General features: G+C 49.1%; 1 protein-coding gene across 1 annotated transcript in view; it reads right to left on the bottom strand.

Annotated features, from left to right (window-relative positions):
* Positions 1-19,062: 19,062 nt before the first annotated feature.
* lars2 (leucyl-tRNA synthetase 2, mitochondrial) overlaps positions 19,063-21,110 on the bottom strand; it is a 123,212-nt gene continuing 121,164 nt past the window's right edge. The window contains exon 21 of the mRNA XM_070880318.1: positions 19,063-20,220. Coding sequence (XP_070736419.1) covers positions 20,041-20,220 — 180 coding nt within the window. The 3' untranslated portion in view covers positions 19,063-20,040. The remainder of the gene's footprint in view (positions 20,221-21,110) is intronic.

Raw genomic sequence — 21,110 nt, 5'->3', positions numbered from 1 at the left:
AAAGGGTGAGGAATGTTTCTGGGGCTTTGTTTCAGAAAACCGTAAACACGAGGTGTTTCCTGAAGGTTACGGTGCATCTAAGAGCCTCATAACTGGGATCCACCTGACATATCAAATGCATAGGAATAGGGAGGATAGGGTTACAACATGGTCATGCAGATCACCATCACATAAACTCAGTGTTTAAATCACCGGCCTTGTCATCATGGAATCCAGGCTTCCAATCCCAGCGGTGCCTGCAGCTAATCTTCTTATGTGTCAGCCGTGGCTCAGTGGGCAGCACCCTCGCCTCTGAGTCAGAAGGTTATGGGTTCAAGTCCCACTTCAGGGACTTGAGCACAAAAATCTAGGCTGACACTCCCAGTGCAGTACTGAGGGAGCGCTGCACTGTTGGAGGGGCAGTACTGAGGGAGCATCGCACTGTTGGAGGGGCAATATTGAGGGAGCATTGCACTGTCGGAGGGGCAGTGCTGAGGGAGTGCCGCACTGTCGGAGGGGCAGTACTGAGGGAGCGTCGCACTGTCGGAGGGGCAGTACTGAGGGAGCACCGCATTGTCGGAGGGGCAGTGCTGAGGGAGTGCTGCTCTGTCGGAGGGGCAGTACTGAGGGAGCGCCTCATTTTGGTGACTAACTGGAGGGGCATTGTTGCCAGTGGAACCCCAGGGTAAGTCATCACCTTCATGTTTAGGGAGCAAAAAGGAGTGAGAGAGCATGTCTTCTTTTCAGTTAATTTTTTAGATTTGATTGACTTTTTAATTAGTTCCTGGGATGTGGGCGTCGCTAGCAAGACCAGCATTTATTGCCCATCCCTAATTGCCCCTTGAGAAGGTGGTGGTGAGCCGCCTTCTTGAACCGCTGCAGTCCGTGTGGTGAAGGTGCTCCCACAGTGCTGTTAGGGAGGGAGTTCCAGGATTGTGACCCAGTGACGATGAAGGAACGGCCGATATATTTCCCAGTCAGGATGGTATGTGACTGGGAGGGGAACGTGGAGGTGGTGGTGTTCCCATGCACCTGCTGCCCTTGTCCTTCTAGGTGGTAGAGGTCGCGGGTTTGGGAGGTGCTGCCGAAGAAGCCTTGGCGAGTTGCTGCAGTGCATCTTGTAGATGGTATAATTTGATAGGATAACCTGGGGCTGCAGTGTTGGGAGCATGAGTAAGCATTATAGGGTGGAATTGAATGTTGGCTATATCACTGGGACGTTTAACACACTTGCATCAGATTTCGCTCTGCTATTTCAAGTGAGTAAATGCTCCATTAGAATAGCGGAGCGCAGAATTCGATATGAATGAGTCAAGCGTTTGTGCCATAATATCACAGTGGGGAATTTTTTTCAGTTCCTACGCCAGCGTTTAGGGAGAACTTCTGCAGAAATCCATCCCCATCGAGTCCAATCCCAGATTCGGATCACAAGATGTCCTTTCCTCCCTTATTTATCCAGCAAATCACGCGCTGGCCTACAGGGAGTGGTGCTCAGCGCAGTCAGATCAGACTGAAAGAAAAACAAGCACTCAATTAAAACAATCTTTTTTTGTTTTGAGACAGAAATGAGATCATAAATCCTGGTTGCTGCTCTTTATAATTTTGAGTTTAATAAATCAGGGAAAAACTTGTGTGGGTGGTTCTGTGGCTTAGCTTCTCCAAAAGATACACCCACATGGACTTGTACATATGACCTGTTCATTATGACAATGAATTGGGAGGCCTCTTGCACAAAGAAATACAATGCACCTTCTTTAAGAACATGAGAATTAGGAGCAGGAGTCGACCATTCGGCCCCTCGAGCCTGCTCCGCCATTCAATAAGATCACGGCTGATCTTCGACCTCAACTCCACTTTCCCACCCGATCCCCCGAGAGTCCAAAAATCTATCGATCTCAGCCTTGAATATACTCAACGACTCAGCATCCACAGCCCTCTGGGGCAGAGAATTCCAAAGATTCACCACCCTCTGAGTGAAGAAATTCCTCCTCATCTCAGTCCTAAATGACCGCCCCCTTATCCTGAGACTGTGACCCCTGGTTCGAGACTCCCCAGCCCGGGGGAAACATCCTCTCAGCATCTACCCTGTCAATCCCCCTCAGAGTCTTGTATGTTTCAATGAGATCACCTCTCATTCTTCTAAACTCCAGAGAGTATCGACTCAATCTACCCTAAAGTACTTCATTGGCTGCAAAGAGCTTTGAGACGTCCAGTGGTCGTGAAAGGCGCTATATAAATCCAAATCTTTCTTTCATTGGACAACCCACTCATTCCAGGGATCAATTCAATATGTCAAACCACAAATGAACTGTTCGTAGGTGCAGGAATATGGTTTATTTATACACGGGCCTTCATGTACCAGCACAATGGAACACACAATAGGATTTCAGGGTTACTAGTTGTCGGCTCGAAAACACTAGTGCTTTGAGAACCGCACCCTGTCTGAGCAATCTGTGTCTATCCATGGACAACAGCCCTTAGAAACCATGTCAATTCCACTGATTTGCTCTTTCGACATGGGCCAGGCCAGCCTTTTGGAAATCAGGCTACAAATAGCTCGATATTTCAATCATGCCCTTGTTATAAGCACAACAGCAATCTTTGGCATTTACAATGTGAAGTGCACGCCCTTTGTCAACAGCGGAGTCTAGAATTATAGATATTTACACCACGGAAGGAGGCCATTCGGCCCATCGTGTCCTTGCCGGCCGACAAAGAGCTACCCAGCCTAATCCCACTTTCCAGCTCTCGGTCCGTAGCCCTGTAGGTTTCGGCACTTCAAGTGCACATCCAAGTACTTTTTAAACATGGTGAGGTTTTCTGCCTCTACCACCCTTTCAGGCAGCGAGTTCCAGACCCCCCCACCCTCTGGGTGAAGAAAGTTCTCCTCAACTCCCCTCTAAACCTTCTATCAATTACTTTAAATCTATGCCCCCTGGTTGTTGACCCTCTGCCAAGGGAGATAGGTCCATCCTATCCACTCTATCCAGGCCCCTCATAATTTTATACACATCAATTAAATCTCCCCTCAGCCTCCTCTGTTCCAAAGAAAACAACCCCAGCCTATCCAATCTTTCCTCATAGCTAAAATTCTCCAGTCCAGGCAACATTCTTATAAATCTCCTCTGTACCCTCTCCTGTGCAATCACATCTTTCCTGTAATGTGGTGACCAGAACGGCACGCAGTACTCCAGCTGTGGCCTAACCAGTATTTTATATAGCATAATCCCCCTGCTCTTGTATTCTATGCCTCGGCTAATAAAGGCAAGCATTCCGTATGCCTTCTTAACCACCTTATCTACCTGGCCTGCTACCTTCAGGGATCTGTGGACCTGCACTCCAAGATCCCTTTGTTCCTCTACACTTCTCAGTGTCCTACCATTTAATGTGTATTCCCTTGCCTTGTTAGCCCTCCCCAAAGGCATTACCTCACACTTATCCGGATTGAATCCCATTTGCCACTGTTCTGCCCACCTAACCAGTACATTAATATCTTCCTGCAGTCCGCAGCTTTCTTCATTATCGCCCACACAGCCTATTTTAGTATCATCTGCAAACTTCTTAATCATACCCCCAACATTTAAGTCCAAATCATTGATATATACCACAAAAAGCAAGGGACCAAGCACTGAACCCTACGGAACCCCACTGGAAACAGCTTTCCAGTCACAAAAACACCCATCAACCATTACCCTCTGCTTCTTGCCTCTGAGCAAATTTTGGATCCAACTTGCCACTTTGCCCTGGATCCCATGGGCTTTAACCTTCGTGACCAGCCTGCCATGTGGGACCTTGTCAAAGCCTTGCTAAAATCTATATACACTACATCATACACACTGCCCTCATCGACCCTCCTGGTTACCTCCCCAAAAAATTCAAACGAGTTAGTCAGACACAACCTTTCCTTAACAAATCCCCGTTGACTAATTAATCCCTTGATTAATCCGTGACTTTCTAAATGATGATTGATAGTGATACATAGAATTTTTTCACCTCCAAGGTGGTGCTTTTAATAATTAGTTCATGTTATATATGCAGACTGTAGATATACTCTCTGTGTAGTCACTGTATAGTTGCATAAGATGGAGACTTGTTACCTGATGTACTATCCATAAGGTTTACACTGTGTATATACTATGCTGGCACCACTAGAGGATGCAACTGGTGGAGACCGGGGTTTCCTGCCCCTGTGGCAGAGGCTGTCCACCAGAGGGCACTGCTGTGGGAGAACTGAGGGTCACCTGCATAGGTGTGCAGGGCCCAGTATAAAAGTCTGCCCACCATGCTTGTCCCTCACTCTGGAGTTACGAATAAAGGACCAAGGTCTCGTGGAGTCATTCATAGGTGCATTACAGACATAACAGTTCATCTGTATCTCTCGATCCCTTTGCCCTTCTACCCCATTTAGTCTCTTATTTTCTAAGGTGTCGGCGATGGTTTTATTTTTCCTACCAAAGTGCATCGCCCCACATTTATCTAAGTTTACATTCATTTGCCATTTAGCTTCCCAGTCTGTAAGTTTCCTAATGAGTTCTTGCATTATGTTGTATTCTTCCTCAGTGTGAGCTATACCCCCAGTTTGGTGTCATCTGCAAATTTTGATGTGGAGTTACTTGCTCCCAAGTCCAAATCATTAATGTAACTTATGAAAAAGGCCTGCATTTATACAGCGCCTTTCACAACCACCAATCATCTCAAAGCGCTTTACAACCAATGAAGTACTTTTTGGAGAGTAATCACTTTTATAATGTGGGAAACACAGCAGCCAATTTGCGCACAGCAAGCTCCCACACACAGCAATGTGATAATGACCAGATCATCTGTTTTAGTGATTGAAGGATATTGGCCCCAGGACACCGGGGAAAACTCCCCTGCTCATCTTCGAAATAGTGCCATGCGATCTTTTATGTCCACCTCAGAGAGCAGACGGAGCCTCGGTTTAACGTCTCATCCGAAAGATGGCACCTCCGACAGTGCGGTGCTCCCTCAGTACTGCCCCTCCGACAGTACGGCGCTCCCTCAGTACTGCCCCTCCGACAGTGCAGCACTCCCTCAGTACTGCCCCTCTGACAGTGCAGCACTCCCTCAGTACCGCTCCTCCGACAGTGCGGTGCTCCCTCAGTACTGCCCCTCCGACATTGCAGCACTCCCTCAGTACTGCCCCTCCGACAGTGCAGCACTCCCTCAGTACCGCCCCTCCGACAGTGCAGCACTCCCTCAGTACCGCCCCTCCGACAGTGCGGCGCTCCCTCAGTACTGCCCCTCCGACAGTGCGGCACTCCCTCAGTACTGCCCCTCCGACAGTGCAGCACTCCCTCAGTACTGCCCCTCCAACAGTGCAGCACTCTCTCAGTACTACCCCTCCGACAGTGCGGCACTCCCTCAGTACTGCCCCTCCGACAGTGCAGCACTCTCTCAGTACTGCCCCTCCGACAGTGCAGCACTCCCTCTGCACTGCACTCCCTCAGCACAGCACTGGGAGTGTCAGCCTAAATTAATGTGCTCCAGTGGTTATGAAAAACAGTGGTCCCAACACCGACCCTTGTGCAATATCGCTTTCTCCCTTCCTCCAATCTGAATAACTACTCTTCGCCCTACTCCCTGCTTTCTATTATTTTTTAGCCACATGCTATCCATTCAGCTATTTGTCCCAACTCCACATGCCCTTAGCTTTGTTGTGAGGCTACCGTGGAGTACTTATCAAAGGCCTTCTGAAAATCCAAGTATGTGACACCGACTGCATTACCCTTGTCTACTCGATCCATTACCTCTTCAAAGAATTCGGTCAGGTTAGTTAAGCATAACTTGGCCTTTCAGAATCCATGCAGACTATTTTTCATTATATTTTCTGTCTCCAGATGCTCTTCTATCACTTCTTTCAGTAAAGATTCCAGGATCTATCCTATCACGGACGTTAAGCTGGTTGGCCTACAGTTCCCAGATTTTGTTCTATCTCCCTTTTTGTATATAGGAACAACATTAGACGACGCCCAGTCCTCTGGCACAATCCATATTATATACATATATGTACACATACACACATATACAAAAAAATATATATATACACACACACACACACAAGGCCTCTGTTATCTTCTCCCTAATTTCTTTAAGTATGCGGGAGTGCATGTGGATTTATCCTCTTTTAGTTTTGCTAATTTGTCAATTATTTTCTCCCTTTCTATCCCAGCTGTATTGATATTCTTTTTAAGCGTTTTGTCTAGTGAAGTGTCTATTTCATTACCTTCTTTACTTTAAAAACTGGGGTGAAGTAGTTATTCAATACTTCTGCCATTACCTGTGGTACCGCCGTCATGGGCTAAAAATTCGTTGCATAAACGTCTCCCGTTCTAACGGGAGCACATGTCTTACCGCCTGGACACAGCGCTGGCAACATAAGGAATAGGAGCAGGAGTCAGCCATACGGCCCCTCGAGCCTGCTCCGCCATTCAATAAGATCATGGCTGATCTGATCATGGACTCAGCTCCACTTCCCCGCCCTCTCCCCATAACCCTTTACTCCCTTATCATTCAAAAATCTGTCTATCTCCGCCTTAAATATATTCAATGACCCAGCCTCCACAGCTCTCTGGGGCAGAGAATTCCACAGATTTACGACCCTGAGAGAGAAGAAATTCCTCCTCATCTTTTTGAGACTATGCCCCCTAGTTCTAGATTCCCCCACGAGGGGAAACATCCTCTCTACATCAACCCTGTTAAGCCCCCTAAGAATCTTATACATTTCAATAAGATCACCTCTCATTCTTCTGAAACCCAATGAGTATAGGTCCAACCTTTCTTCATAAGACAGCCCCCTCATCTCCGGAATCAGCCGAGTGAACCTTCTCTGAACAGCCTCCAATAATATGGAGACCAAAACTGCACGCAGTACTCCAGGTGTGGCCTCACCAATACCCTGTACTTCTCTGCTTTTATACTCCATCCCCCTTGCAATAAAGGCCAACATTCCATTGGCCTTCCTGATTCATGTGCCCGGAAGTCGTGCGTCGCCCCGGCCCCGAAATTGGCCTTCGACCCCTGCACCGGGGAAAAACACCGACAGCTGCCGGGCTCATGTATCGGGCGGCCGGCTGTTACCGGGGCCGACATTAACTGGGAGGTGGCCGAGTACAGGGGAAAAAAAGTACCTTTTCGTTGCCGCTCCTGATGCGGTTTCTTCGCCGGGTCACGGCTGCGATCCCCGCTCCTGTACCCCACGCTATGGCCCAACTAGTGCCCTACACATGCTCCCTGTTCCTGTACCCACGCTATGGCCCAACTAGTGCCCTACACATCCTCCCCGCTCCTGTACCCCACGCCATGGCCCAACTAGTGCCCTACACATGCTCCCTGTTCCTGCACCCCACGCTATGGCCCAACTAGTGCCCTACACACACTCCCTGCTCCTGTACCCCACGCTATGGCCCAACTAGTGCCCTACACACACTCCCTGCTCCTGTACCCACGCTATGGCCCAACTAGTGCCCTACACACACTCCCTGCTCCTGTACCCACGCTATGGCCCAACTAGAGCCCTACACATCCTCCCCGCTCCTGTACCCCACGCTATGGCCCAACTAGAGCCCTACACATCCTCCCCGCTCCTGTACCCCACGCTATGGCCCAACTAGTGGCCTACACATCCTCCCCGCTCCTGTACCCCACGCTATGGCCCAACTAGTGGCCTACACACGCTCCCCGCCCCTGCACCCCATGCCTCGGCCAACGAAGGCAAGCCCTACCAACCAGCCCACGCGCCCAGTTACCGCGCCACTTTCCTTTCGGGAGCGGTAACCCATATTGATCGAACGGGGCGGGGCTTTTGTACCTCCCAGATGTTACCGGCCCCCCCAAGCCGGGGCGATAATGAATTTCAACCCCCACAGAACGGTTACGGCACAGAGGGAGACTATTCGGCCTGTCGAGCCCATGCCGGCTCTCTGCAAGAGCACTTCAGCCAGTCCCACTCCCCCGCCCGTTCCCCGTAGCCTGGCAATATTCTTTCCTTCAGGTACATTACTGTATGGTATAATGTTCTACCTGTTTAAAATAGTACGTTTGCTGATGTGCCATGTGCAATTTCACGGGTTGGGGGTTTTGCTGGTAATATTTTTTAAATGGTGTATTGGCAGGTCCAGACATCGCATTGCAGACTCCACACGGAGAAAATCTGCCCCTGCCTCCGACAGAGTAAAACGGCCCAACATCGTAACACTGGCTACTTTCATCCTTCTAATGAGCTCCTTTCAGTCTGCAAAATTCCCTTGTCCATACAATTAAACTTCACTTTGTTTCAGCCTCTGTTTGCTTAACATTAATTATGTTTTTTTTTTATTACAAGGCAGAAGAAATTAAATCCACTCCAAGAATTAACACTCGGGCAATTTTCAAATACCTTTAACCCTAACAGAGGTCAAATTATTCTCGGAGATTTCCTTCCACAATACCTTAATTTATCTTGACGTATCTCGGCAGAGCCAGGAAAAATTATAATGAACAATAAGGAAATGGCAGAGACATTAAAAAAATATTTAGTCTCTCCCATCACACAAAGAACGTACCGGAAATTGTAGGGAGCCAAGTGTCTAATGAGAGCAAGTAACTTAAAGTAATTAATAGTAGTGAAGAAATAGTACTGGAGAAATGAACGGGACAAAAAGCCAATAAATCCCTGGACCTGACGGCCTACATCCACATCCTAGGGTTCTAAAAGTGGTGGCTGCAGAGATAGTGGGTGCATTGGTTGTCATCTTCCAGAAATCCCTAGATCCTAGAACAGGCCTGTGGATTGGAAGGTAGCAAATGTAAACCCGTTATTCAAGAAAGGAAGGCGAGAAAGAGGAATTATAGGCCAGTTAGTGGACCATTTCCCATCCCTCGGGAGCCTCTTATCAACAAGAGCAGACATTGACAACGAGATTCAACACCGCCTCCAGCCTCCTGAGGAAAAGAGTGTTCGAAGACCAGGCCCTCAAAACTACCACCAAGCTCATGGTCTACAGGGCTGTAGTAATACCCGCCCTCCTGTATGGCTCAGCCATGGACCATGTACAGTAGACACCTCAAGTCGCTGGAAAAAATTACCAACGATGACTCCGCAAGATCCTACAAATCCCCTGGGAGGACACTCACACTAACATCAGCGTCCTCGACCAGGCCAACATCCCCAGCATCGAAGCACTGATCACACTTGATCAGTTCCGTTGGGCAGGCCACATTGTCCACATGCCAGACACGAGACTCCCAAAGCAAGCGCTCTACTCGGAACTCCTTCACGGCAAGCGAGCCAAAGGTGGGCAGAGGAAACGTTACAAGGACACCCTCAAAGCCTCCCTGATAAAATGCAACATCCCCACCGACACCTGGGAGTCCCTAAGTGGAGGAAGTGCATCCGGGAGGGCGCTGAGCACCTCGAGTCAGTCTCATCGCCGAGAGCATGCAGAAATCAAACGCAGGCAGTGAAAAGAGCGTGCGGCAAATCTGTCCCACCCTCTCTTACCCTCAACGACTATCTGTCTCACCTGTGACAGGGACTGTGGCTCTCGTATTGGACTGTTCAGCCACCTAAGGACTCATTTTAAGAGTGGAAGCAAGTCTTCCTTGATTCTGAGGGTAGATAAGGGGGAACTGGTAGAAGTAGTATATTTGCACTTTCAGAAGACCTTCAACAAGGTGCCCCACAAGAGGTTGTTATACAAGATTAGGGCCCAAAATTCAGTCCCGCTGGAAAGCTGGTGCTCCCCCAAGCTTTTTGTGGCCATTAGCGCCGAAATGTTTCCTGGCTGGGCCACCCTATATTCAGCTCCAAAAGTGAACAAATGAGTTCCAGCGCTAACGAACCCTTCCAAAATGGATTTTTCAGTGGTGTGGCTGTCTTAATTTGAGTGTTATCACCACTGAGAAATTCAGCATGCCGGTAAGGGTTTCTAATGAGCTTGCTGCTCCCTGACCTTTTTAAAAGCCTTGGCTTGCAGCAAGGCCCTAAGGGGGGAAGGCGGTTGGAAGGATGGCTGGTGTAAGAGGGGCAAGGAGAGCCAACAGGTTCACTGATAGGGAGCTGGAGACACTGATGGACGGGTGTGGGGGAACAGAAGAAGAATACTGTTTCCTGATGTGGGGAGACCTGGCAGACTGCCAGTACATAATGCATGGAGGGAGATTGCAGGGGAGGTGTCAGGCACCTCCATATATGTGTGAGGACTCACCCTCCCAGGAGCGTGCTGGCCAGTCTGCACCTGGCCCTTCCAGGGTGGTGATGGGTCTACGCCTCCTAGCTCTGGGGCGACGGGGATCCTCCTCCTCCTCAGGTGGTACTGCTGGCTCAACCTCCAGCGACTGTCCCCTCAAGATGGCCAGATTGTGCAGCCAGCAGCAGACCACGACAATTATGGAGACCCGTTGAGGAGAGTACTGCAAGGTGCCACCAGAATGGTCTAGGCACCGGAACCTCTGCTTAAGGATGCCTATGCACTGCTCGATGATGCACCTGGTGGCACAATGAGAATCATTGTACACATGCTCTGGCGCTGTCCTGGGGTTCCGCAGCGGAGTGACCAGCCAAGTGGACAGGGGATATCCCTTGTCCCCAAGCAGCCAATCACAAGCCTGATTCGGGCCGGTGAAGATGGCGGGCGCACTGGTCTGGTGCAGAATGAACGAATCACGGCTGCTGCCTCCCTTGCCCGCTGCCCGTCAGCACGGTGCTGATGGCGATGCCTTCTCCTGCGTGCTGCCCTGCTTCTGACCAGGTGTCGCCCTCCCAACACTCCTCCCATCCTCAGGGTGAACCCTGCCAAGCAGGTCTCTGCAGCCCACAGGTCTCCACTAAAGAGTCAGACCTGAAAACTGTTCAAAAGTACAGGGGTATGTGCAAACCTCTGACAGCACTCAGCAGGTTTAATGGAGCCAAACAATTAATGAAATTATATGAAAAGCTAAATACAGCGCATGCTGGAAAATGAAATAAAAACACTAATAAGTAATAAAACTTTTTACCGACCAAAGGGCCCCAGCAGTGTCGCGTTCGAGCACCACATCGAAAACCTTGTGGGGGCACTGCCGGGAAAAGTCCTACCTTTTCCTCGGCGAATGTCGCTGTGGTAGTCCCTTTCTAACAGCCCGCACGCTGCTTCCCTCTCCGCAGGAAACCTTCCTTTACTCCGGCGGAAGGGCACACCGATCAAATCCTCTCCAAGCTGAATATGGCTCGAGGAGGGAAAAGTACCCGACCGCGGCGACACCTCGATTGACCGCCCAAACTCCGCGGTAGCCGGGGACGGTGAATTTGGGGCCCTAGGGCTCACAGAATTGGCGGTAATATATCAGCATGGATTGAGGATTGAAGAAAGACTGGATCGACTAGGCTTATATTCACTGGAATTCAGAAGAATGAGAGGGGATCTCATAGCAACGTATAAAATTCTGATGGAACTGGACAGGTTAGATGCAGGAAGAATGTTCCCGATGTTGGGGAAGTCCAGAACCAGGGGACACAGTCTAAGGATAAAGGGTGAGCCAATTAGGACCAAGATGAGGAGAAACTTCTTCACCCAGAGAATTGTGAACCTGTGGAATTCTCTACCACAGAAAGTTATTGAGGCCAGTTCGTTAAATATATTCAAGAGGGAGTTAGATATGGCCCTTACGGCTAAAGGGATCAAGGGGTATGGAGAGAAAGCAGGAAAGGGGTACTGAGGTGAATGATCAGCCATGATCTTATTGAATGGTGGTGCAGGCTCGAAGGGCAGAATGCCTACTCCTGCACCTATTTTCTATGTTTCTATGTTAACCGACAGAAAACAGAAAGTAGGAATAAACAGGTCATTTTGGGGTTGACAGGCTGTAACTAGTGGGGTGTCGCAAGGATCAGTGTTTGGGCCCCAGCTATTCACAATCTATATCAATGGCTTAGATAAGGGGACTGATGATATAAAGCTAGGTGGGAAGGAAGCTGTGAGGAGGATGCAAAGAGATTGCAAAGGGATATAGAAAAATCCACCATCAACAATATAAATGGCAGGATACTGAGAAGTGTAGAGGAACCTATTTGTGCATGACCACAGATCCCAGAGGGTGGCAGGACAGGTAGATAAGGTGGTTAAGAAGCCAAATGGAATAGCTTTCCTTTAATAGCCGAGGCATAGAATATAAGAGCAAGGAGGTTATGCCGGAACTGTATAAAATGCTAGTTAGGCCACAGCTGGAATTCTAGTCACCACATTACAGGAAAGATGTGATTGCACTGGAGAGGGTACAGAGGAGATTTACCAGGATGTTGCCTGAACTGGAGAATTTTAGCGATGAGGAAAGATTGGATAGGCTGGGGTTGTTTTCTTTAGAACAGAGGAGGCTGAGGAGAAATTTAATTGAGGTGTATAAAATTATGAGGGGCCTAGATAGAGTGGATAGGTAGGACCTATTTCCCTTAGCAGAGAGGTCAATAACCAGGGGGAATAGATTTAAAGTAATTGGGGGGAGGTTTAGAGGGGAGTTGAGGAGAACTTTTTTCACCCAGAGGGTGGTGGGGGTCTGGAACTCACGGCCTGAAAGGGTGGTAGAGGCAGAAACCCTCACCACATTTAAAAAGTACTTGGATGTGCACCTGAAGTGCCGTAACCTACAGGGCTACAGACTAAGAGCCGGAAAGCGGGGTTAAGTTGGATAGCTCATTTTTGGCCCACACAGACCGGAGCGGCCAAATGGCCTCCTTCTGTGTAATATAGAGCTCCACCTTGTGGAATACTACGGTAATGCAACTGCTGATACAATAAAAGGATCACGTGACAAGGTCACAGGACCAAGATCCTGTCGAGCAATTTTGTAGTCTGTGTTTGTGTCATGTAAAGAAAAGATCACATTCTGAACCGTACGTTTCTATGATTCTATGTCTCATATACCTTGTGTCAGTCATGGTCCAAAGTACCGCATTTTGTTACACATTCAAAACAAACTTGACAAAAAATGCCAATCATTACACAATTTTCTTCTGACTGTAAAACTTACAAACTGTAGGAATTTAAAATTAGATAATTTCCTAGTTTTACCTATTGGGATTACTTCCTAGCAGGGAATATTAGCACTCTTATGGCTCAGTGGACAGTACCTCATCTGAGTCCGCAGGTTGTGGGTTCAAGTCCCCATTCCAGGGACTTGAGCACAGAAATCTAGGCTGACACTCCAGTGCAGTACTGAGGGAGTGCCACACTGTCGGAGGGGCAGTACTGAGGGAGTGCTGCACTGTCGGAGGGGCAGTACTGAGGAAGTGCTGCACTGTCGGAGGGGCAGTACTGAGGAAGTGCCGCACTGTCGGAGGGGCAGTACTGAGGAAGTGCTGCACTGTCGGAGGGGCAGTACTGAGGAAGTGCCGCACTGTCGGAGGGGCAGTACTGAGGAAGTGCTGCACTGTCGGAGGGGCAGTACTGAGGGAGTGCCGCACTGTCGGAGGAGCAGTACTGAGGAAGTGCCGCACTGTCGGAGGGGCAGTACTGAGGGAGTGCCGCACTGTCGGAGGGACAGTACTGAGGGAGCGCCGCACTGTCGGAGGGGCAGTACTGAGGGAGCGCCGCACTGTCGGAGGGGTAGCACTGAGCGAGCGCCGCATTGTCGGAGGGGCAGTACTGAGGGAGCGCCACACTGTCGGAGGGGCAGTACTGAGGGAGCGCCACACTGTCGGAGGGGCAGTGCTGAGGGAGCGCCGCACTGTCGGAGGGGCAGTGCTGAGGGAGTGCCGCACTGTCTTTTGGCTGAGATGTTAAACTGAGGCCGCGTCGGCCCTCTCAAAGTGTACGTAAAAGAACAGGGGAGTTCTCCCCGGTGTCCTGGGCCAATATTTATCCCTCAATCAACATCACTAAAACACATTATCTGGTCATTATCACATTGTGTCTGTGGGAGCTTGCTGTGCGCAAATTGGCTGCCCTGTTTCCTACATTACAACAGTGACTACACTCCAAAAAGTACTTAGAAACATAGAAAATAGGTGCAGAAGTAGGCCATTCGGCCCTTCGAGCCTGCACCGCCATTCAACGAGTTCATGGCTGAACATGCAACTTCAGTACCCCATTCCTGCTTTCTTGCCATACCCCTTGATCCCCCTAGTAGTAAGGACTACATCTAACTCCTTTTTGAATATATTTAGTGAATTAGCCTCAACAACTTTCTGTGGTAGAGAATTCCACAGGTTCACCACTCTCTGGGTGAAGAAGTTTCTCCTCATCTCGGTCCTAAATGGCTTACCCCTTATCCTTAGACTGTGACCCCTGGTTCTGGACTTCCCCAACATTGGGAACATTCTTCCTGATTCTAACCTGTCTAAACCCATCAGAATTTTAAACGTTTCTATGAGGTCCCCTCTCATTCTTCTGAACTCCAGTGAATACAAGCCCAGTTGATCCAGTCTTTCTTGATATGTCAGTCCCGCCATCCCGGGAATCAGTCTGGTGAACCTTCGCTGCACTCCCTCAATAACAAGAATGTCCTTCCTCAAGTTAGGAGACCAAAACTGTACACAATACTCCAGGTGTGGCCTCACCAAGGCCCTGTACAACAGTAGCAACACCTCCCTGCCCCTGTACTCAAATCCCCTCGCTATGAAGGCCAACATGCCATTTGCTTTCTTAACCGCCTGCTGTACCTACATGCCAACCTTCAATGACTGATGTACCATGACACCCAGGTCTTGTTGCACCTCCCCTTTTCCTAATCTGTCACCATTCAGATAATAGTCTGCCTCTCTGTTTTTACCACCAAAGTGGATAACCTCACATTTATCCACATTATACTTCATCTGCCATGCATTTGCCCACTCACCTAACCTATCCAAGTCACTCTGCAGCCTCATAGCATCCTCCTCGCAGCTCACACTGCCACCTAACTTAGTGTCATCCGCAAATTTGGAGACACTACATTTAATCCCCTTAATTGGTTGTAAAGCGATTTGGAACATCATGAGGTCGTGAAATGCGCTATATAAATGCAAATCTTTCTCTCTTTTTATGGCTTTTAATGGGCAGGCCAAGTTTGCAGCTAAACCTCACAATCATGCTTCCGTGAGCAATGCTGGTATTAATAGGAAAACCATCATCGCTCATGGAAAATGTTTGTAATGTAACAAGACAGGAGAAAGGCATTTGCCGCTGAGAAACAAGTTCTGACCTCAGCGGTTGGCTTCTGTTTAGCCTCAGCTCCTGGGGCTTTGTATGATGGAGAGGAAACCGCTTATTGGACCAGTTGTCCACAAAGCGCGATGACATGTCCACGCTCAGAATGGGGCCTCGCAGAGCCTATCGAGCTAGGTTAGACTCCGACGCTGCGTGGCGGATGCAGTGTGAAGAGGAATGGGGATTTATTTTTTGGTGGGATCTGGCCGTCCCAATGACAGCTTCTGAACAAAATAAAACCTGGGAAAATAAAACCCGCTGCAGAATACAGAATGTGTCAGCCATGGCTCAGTGGTAGCACTCTCACCTCTGAGTCAGAAGGTTGTGCGTTCAAGTCCCACAAAAATCTAGGCTGACATTCCCAGTGCAGTGCTGAGGGAGTGCCGCACTGTCAGAGGGGCAGTACTGAGAGAGCGCTGCACTATCGGAGGGGCAGTACTGAGGGAGTGCCGCACTGTCGGAGGGGCAGTACTGAGGGAGCGCCGCACTGTCGGAGGGGCGGTACTGAGGGAGCGCTGCACTATCGGAGGGGCAGTATTGAGGGAGCACCGCACTGAGGGAGTGCTGCACCGTTGATAGGGCAGTATTGAGGGAGTGCTGCACTATCGGAGGGGCAGTACTGAGGGAGCACCGCACTGAGGGAGTGCTGCACCGTTGATAGGGCAGTATTGAGGGAGTGCTACACTGTCGGAGGGGCAGTACTAAGGGAGTGCTGCACTGTCGGAGGGGCAGTACTGAGGGAGCGCTGCACTGTCAGAGGGGCAGTACTGAGGGAGCGCCGCACTGTCAGAGGGGCAGTACTGAGGGAGCGCTGCACTATCGGAGGGGCAGTACTGAGGGAGCACCGCACTGAGGGAGTGCTGCACCGTTGATAGGGCAGTATTGAGGGAGTGCTGCACTATCGGAGGGGCAGTACTGAGGGAGCACCGCACTGAGGGAGTGCTGCACCGTTGATAGGGCAGTATTGAGGGAGTGCTGCACCGTCGGAGAGGCAGTACTAAGGGAGTGCTGCACTGTTGGAGGGGCAGTACTGAGGGAGTGCCGCACTGTCGGAGGGGCAGTACTGAAGGAGTGCTGCACTGTCGGAGGTGCCGTCTTTCGGATGAGACATTAAACCGAGGCCTGCTCTCACAGGTGGAGGTAAAAGATCTCATGGCACTATTTTGAAGAAGAGCAGGGGAGTTTTCTCCGGTGTCCTGGATAATATTTATCCCTCAACCAACATCACTCACAGATTATCTGGTCATTATTACGTTGCTTTGTGTGGGAGCTTGCTGTGAGCAAATTGGCTGCTGCATTTCCCACATTACAACAGGGACTACATTTCAAAAGTAATTCATTGGCTGTAAAGTGCTTTGAGATGTCCGGTGGTCACAAAAGGCACTATATTAATGCAAGTTTTTCCTTTTTTTTTGCTGAACAATTCCCTTTCAAAAAGCAATGTCAGATTTTGGGGGTTTGGCCATCGGAAGGAATACTGGCCTTTTGATCGTGCTGTGTTTATTGGCGGGTGTGCAGCTGGAGACAATGCGTACGTGGGGGAGTGCTGAGGTGATTACAAACCACAGGGTCTGGGTTTCCTGCAACAGGCCAAGGAATGTGATCCAAGTCCTCACTCCCCCCAGAGACTGCTCCCTGCAGCATTTCACACTTCAGCCCAATTTGCAGACTGATAAGACTTAGAAACTGATCGCCTCCCTGCCTTACGCAGAGGAGCCAACAGCATGGCTCGGGTTACCCGCAATAGGCTTTGCGGCAATTCTGCAACTTTACTGAAATAAGCACGGAGCCAGTTTGCTGAGTACACTTTGGGCCGAGGGAAGAAATGTGCATTTCCATAGCGCCCTGCACGACCACGGGTCGTCTCAAAGCACTTTACAGCCAACGAAGCACTTCTGAAGTCTAGTCCCTGTTGTAATGTAGGAAACGTGGCAGCTAATTCAAGCACAGCAAGCTCCCACACACAGCAATGTGATAATGACCCAGATAATGTGTGTTTGTTCTGTTGATTGAGGGGAAAGGAAGGAACCTCAAACAGTGTAAAACTTTAGGCTTTTCTGATGAGAAATTTGTAACAGCTATTCATTTCTTTTTAAATTCGTTCCTGGGATGTGGGCATCGCTGGCAAGGCTGGCATTTATTACCTGTCCCTAATTGCCCTTGAGAAGGTGGTGGTGAGCCGCCTTAATACAACTGAGTGTCTCGCTGGGCCATTTCAGAGGGCAGTTAAGAGTCAACCACATTGCTGTGGGTCTGGAGTCACATATCGGCCAGACCGGGTAAGGGCGGTAGATTTCCTTCCCTAAAGGGAATCAGTGAACCAGATGGGTTTTTACGACAATCCGGTAGTTTTATGGTCACCATTACTGACACTGGCTTTTTATTCCAGATTTATTTAATAAACTGAATTTAAATTCCCCAGCTGCCGTGGTGGGATTTGAACTTGTGTCTGCCGATCATTAGTCCGGGGCCTCTGGATTACTGGTCCAATAAATTAACCGCTATGCTACCGTACCACTAGATTAATGAATCAACAAGTCAAATACTGGTGAAGAACACCGAGGAAATATTAAATATAGACAACTTGAAGCACTGCAGTCAGCTTTACGAAGAAAAACCAACTGCTGGATTCTTGCTATCTCATTATTAGAGGATGAGGGCACATGCAAACACTTTCTTGACCATGTAAATGTGATATTTTTGTTTTGTGAAGGTTGTGTTGCAGGATGCAATGAACTACTAGGGTACAATGAGCTACCTGTAATGTATGCACACTCTGAGCATAGCCAGTCATGTGACGTTCACAAGACTCAATAAAGTGAGTGGGCAAAAATTTGGCAGATGGAATATAATGTGGGAAAATGTGAGGTTATCCACTTTGACAGAAAGAATAGAAAAGCAAATTATAATTTAAATGGTGAAAAATTGTAAAGTGCTGCAGTACAGAGGGACCTGGGGGCCCTTGTGCATGAAACACAAAAAGTGTCGATGTACAGAGGGACCTGGGTGTCCTTGTGCACCAGTCAGTGAAAGCAAACATACAAGTGCAGCAAGCAGTTAGGAAGGCAAGTGGTATGTTGGCCTTCATTGCAAGAGGATTTGAGTACAGGAGCAAGGACGTCTTACTCCAGTTATACAGGGCCTTGGTGAGACCGCACCTGGAGTATTGTGAGCAGTTTTGGTCTCCTTACCCAAGGAAGGATATACTTGTCACAGAGGGAATGCAGCGAAGGTTCACCAGACTGATTCCTGGGATGGCAGGACTGTCGTATGAGGAGAGATTGGGTCGACTGGGCCTGTATTCACTAGAGTTTAGAAGAATGAGAGGGGATCTCATTGAAACGTATAAAATTCTGACGGGGTTGGACAGACTGGATGCGGGGAGAATGTTTCCCCGGGGCTAGGAAGTCTAGAACCAGGGGTCACAGTCTCAGGCTACAGGGTAAGAAATTTAGGAGCGAGATGAGGAGAAATGTTTTCACTCAGAGGGTGGTGAACCTGTGGAATTCTCTACCACAGAAGGCTGTGGGGGCCAAGTCACTGAATATATTTAAGAGGGAGACAGATAGATTTCTAGACACAAAAGGCATCAAGGGGTATGGGGAGAAAGCGGGAATATGGTGTTGAGATAGAGGATCAGCCATGATCATATTGAATGGCGGTGCAGACTAAAAGGGCCGAATGGCCTACTACTGCTCCTATTTTCTATGTCTCTATACCCTCGCATTTCAGCCCTCATCCTTGTAAATCCTCTCTGGACCCTCTCCAGTGCCTCTATATCCTTTTTATAATATGGCTACCAGAACTGTACACAGTGCTCCGTGTGGTCTAACCTGATTTTGCTCATCTTCCTACTGCATGAACAAGCAAGGCATTACATTGCATTTTTAGTAAAATTACATTTAAAAATTCCCTCCATCATTACTTTTCTATTAAAATGAATAGTATTTTATTGCATTTAATGTGCAACTTATTAATTGTGCATTGAAGATGCCTGGAACGTGAAAGTTAGCCTGGAAACAATCTCTTTAAGCTGCACCACAGATGGGGCTAAAACACTTTGATTTCATGACCCAATAACCTCGCCTGCTTTTCCATCGTTGCCGGCCAGCCCCCATCACTCGCCCTTTGTTCGAGTCTGGAGGGTTGAATGGTCAATGTCTTTGTCAATGGCACTCTGTCGGAGAGATGGGGCGTGCACTGCCCCTGTGGCTCCTGACTCTAAGCAAGGGTTCGCACATCAGCGGAAGGAGCAACGTTTAAACTGGAGCCACCAGCTCCATCTTATCGGGATGGACTTGCGACGAGTGATCGGGGCGGAGGAGTGATGAGGGATCATGGCTGAGATTTGGTGGGTGATCGCGACGGAGGTTTGGCGAATGTTTGGTGCCGGGAGAGATCGTGGTGGGGGTGCGGTGAATGAGGGTACGGGGCCCAGGAGAGGCGAGGGCCCAGGGGCAGCACGGGCCCAGCCCACACTGCGATATGTGGGCGCACTAGGTCCGTGCAGCAGAGCAGGTCTCCAGTCGTCCTGGTTAACCCTTGCCACTGGACCAAGACCTCGCTCTGTCAAGCCCGTGTGGTGGCTGGTGTGCAACGGTCACCCCACGTTAAAAAAATCCACGCACAGGCATCTTCCACCCCTAGAGCTCAGGACTGGAACATCAGGTCCTTCAGTGAAACATCCATGAACTCATGTGGAAGCAAGTCATCCTCGTTCGATTGACCACCTATGGTGATGACTTATCGGGAGCCTTGGAGGGGGCAGCTCTTGGGGGCCTACTCTCGCTGCTTGAAACGATGATTTAAAATCCACGCACTCGTGGCACGAGAATCTTTGGTCTTTCACTCCGAAGCACTCGCCCGAGGCAGCAGGAATATTCCACAGAGGTCAACAGCTCTTTTAATCTTCCACCAGGAAGTTGATGAGGGCGGTCCTGGGAGAGAGGACGGCTTTCTTGATGACCCGGCCCTGTAACTGCGTGACCCCCAGCTCGCTCTGGAGGATCAGCTCTTGTACTGTCTCTGTATTCCTGGCCGCTTGTTGAGGCATGCTCACCGAGCCACACACTCTGTTGTTGATCTGTCGGGGGAGAAAGAGAGATGGGAGACAGCTGAGCGACACAACAGCCGAACTGGACAATATTCGTCGCCAACATTTTTTACATCACACAGCCAGTTTTATATACTCAGGTCGTTAACACCAGCCGACTGAACGTGCATCCCCAAAGATACCCTCGGTATTGTGCTAAAAACAGAAAATGCTGCAAATACTGAGCAGGTCAGGCAGCATCTTTGTAAAAACAATTCTTTCCTGGAATGTGGGCGTCGCTGACAAGGCTGGCATTTATTGCCCATCCCTAATTGCCCTGGAGAAGATGGGGGTGAGCCGCCATTTTATAGGAAATAAAGACTTGGATTTATATAGCGCCATTTCAAAAGAAAGACCTGGAATTATATAGCGCCTTTCATGACCACCGGACGTCTCAAAGCGCTTTACAGCCAATACTTTGTGTGTTGTCACTGTTGTAATGTAGGCAGTTAATAACTAACCACGTTGCTGTGGGTCTGGAGTCACACATCGGCCAGACCGGGTAAGGGCGGCAGATTTCCTTCGCTAAAGGACATTAGCGAACCAAACGGGTTTTTACGACAATCCGGTAGTTTCATGGTCACCATTACTGACACTGGCTTTTTATTTCCAGATTTATTTAATTAACAATTTAAATTCCCCAGCTGCCCGTGGTGGGATTTGAACGTGTGTCTCCGGATCATTAGTCCAGGTCTCGGGATTACTGGTCCAGTGATATAACCACTGTGCTACCGTACCCCTCGGTCTGAATTATAAACAGAAAATGCTGGAAATACTCAGCGGGTCGGGCAGCGTCTGTGGGGAGAGAAACAGAGTTAACGTTTCAGGTCTGTGACCCTGCGTCAGAACTGGGAAAGTTAGAGACGTGACAGGTTTCAATC

The sequence above is a fragment of the Pristiophorus japonicus genome, chromosome 5 (genome assembly GCF_044704955.1).
Source record: "Pristiophorus japonicus isolate sPriJap1 chromosome 5, sPriJap1.hap1, whole genome shotgun sequence".
In the NCBI taxonomy this organism is placed as follows: Eukaryota; Metazoa; Chordata; class Chondrichthyes; family Pristiophoridae; genus Pristiophorus; species Pristiophorus japonicus.
This window is presented reverse-complemented; position numbering and strand designations above follow the sequence as displayed.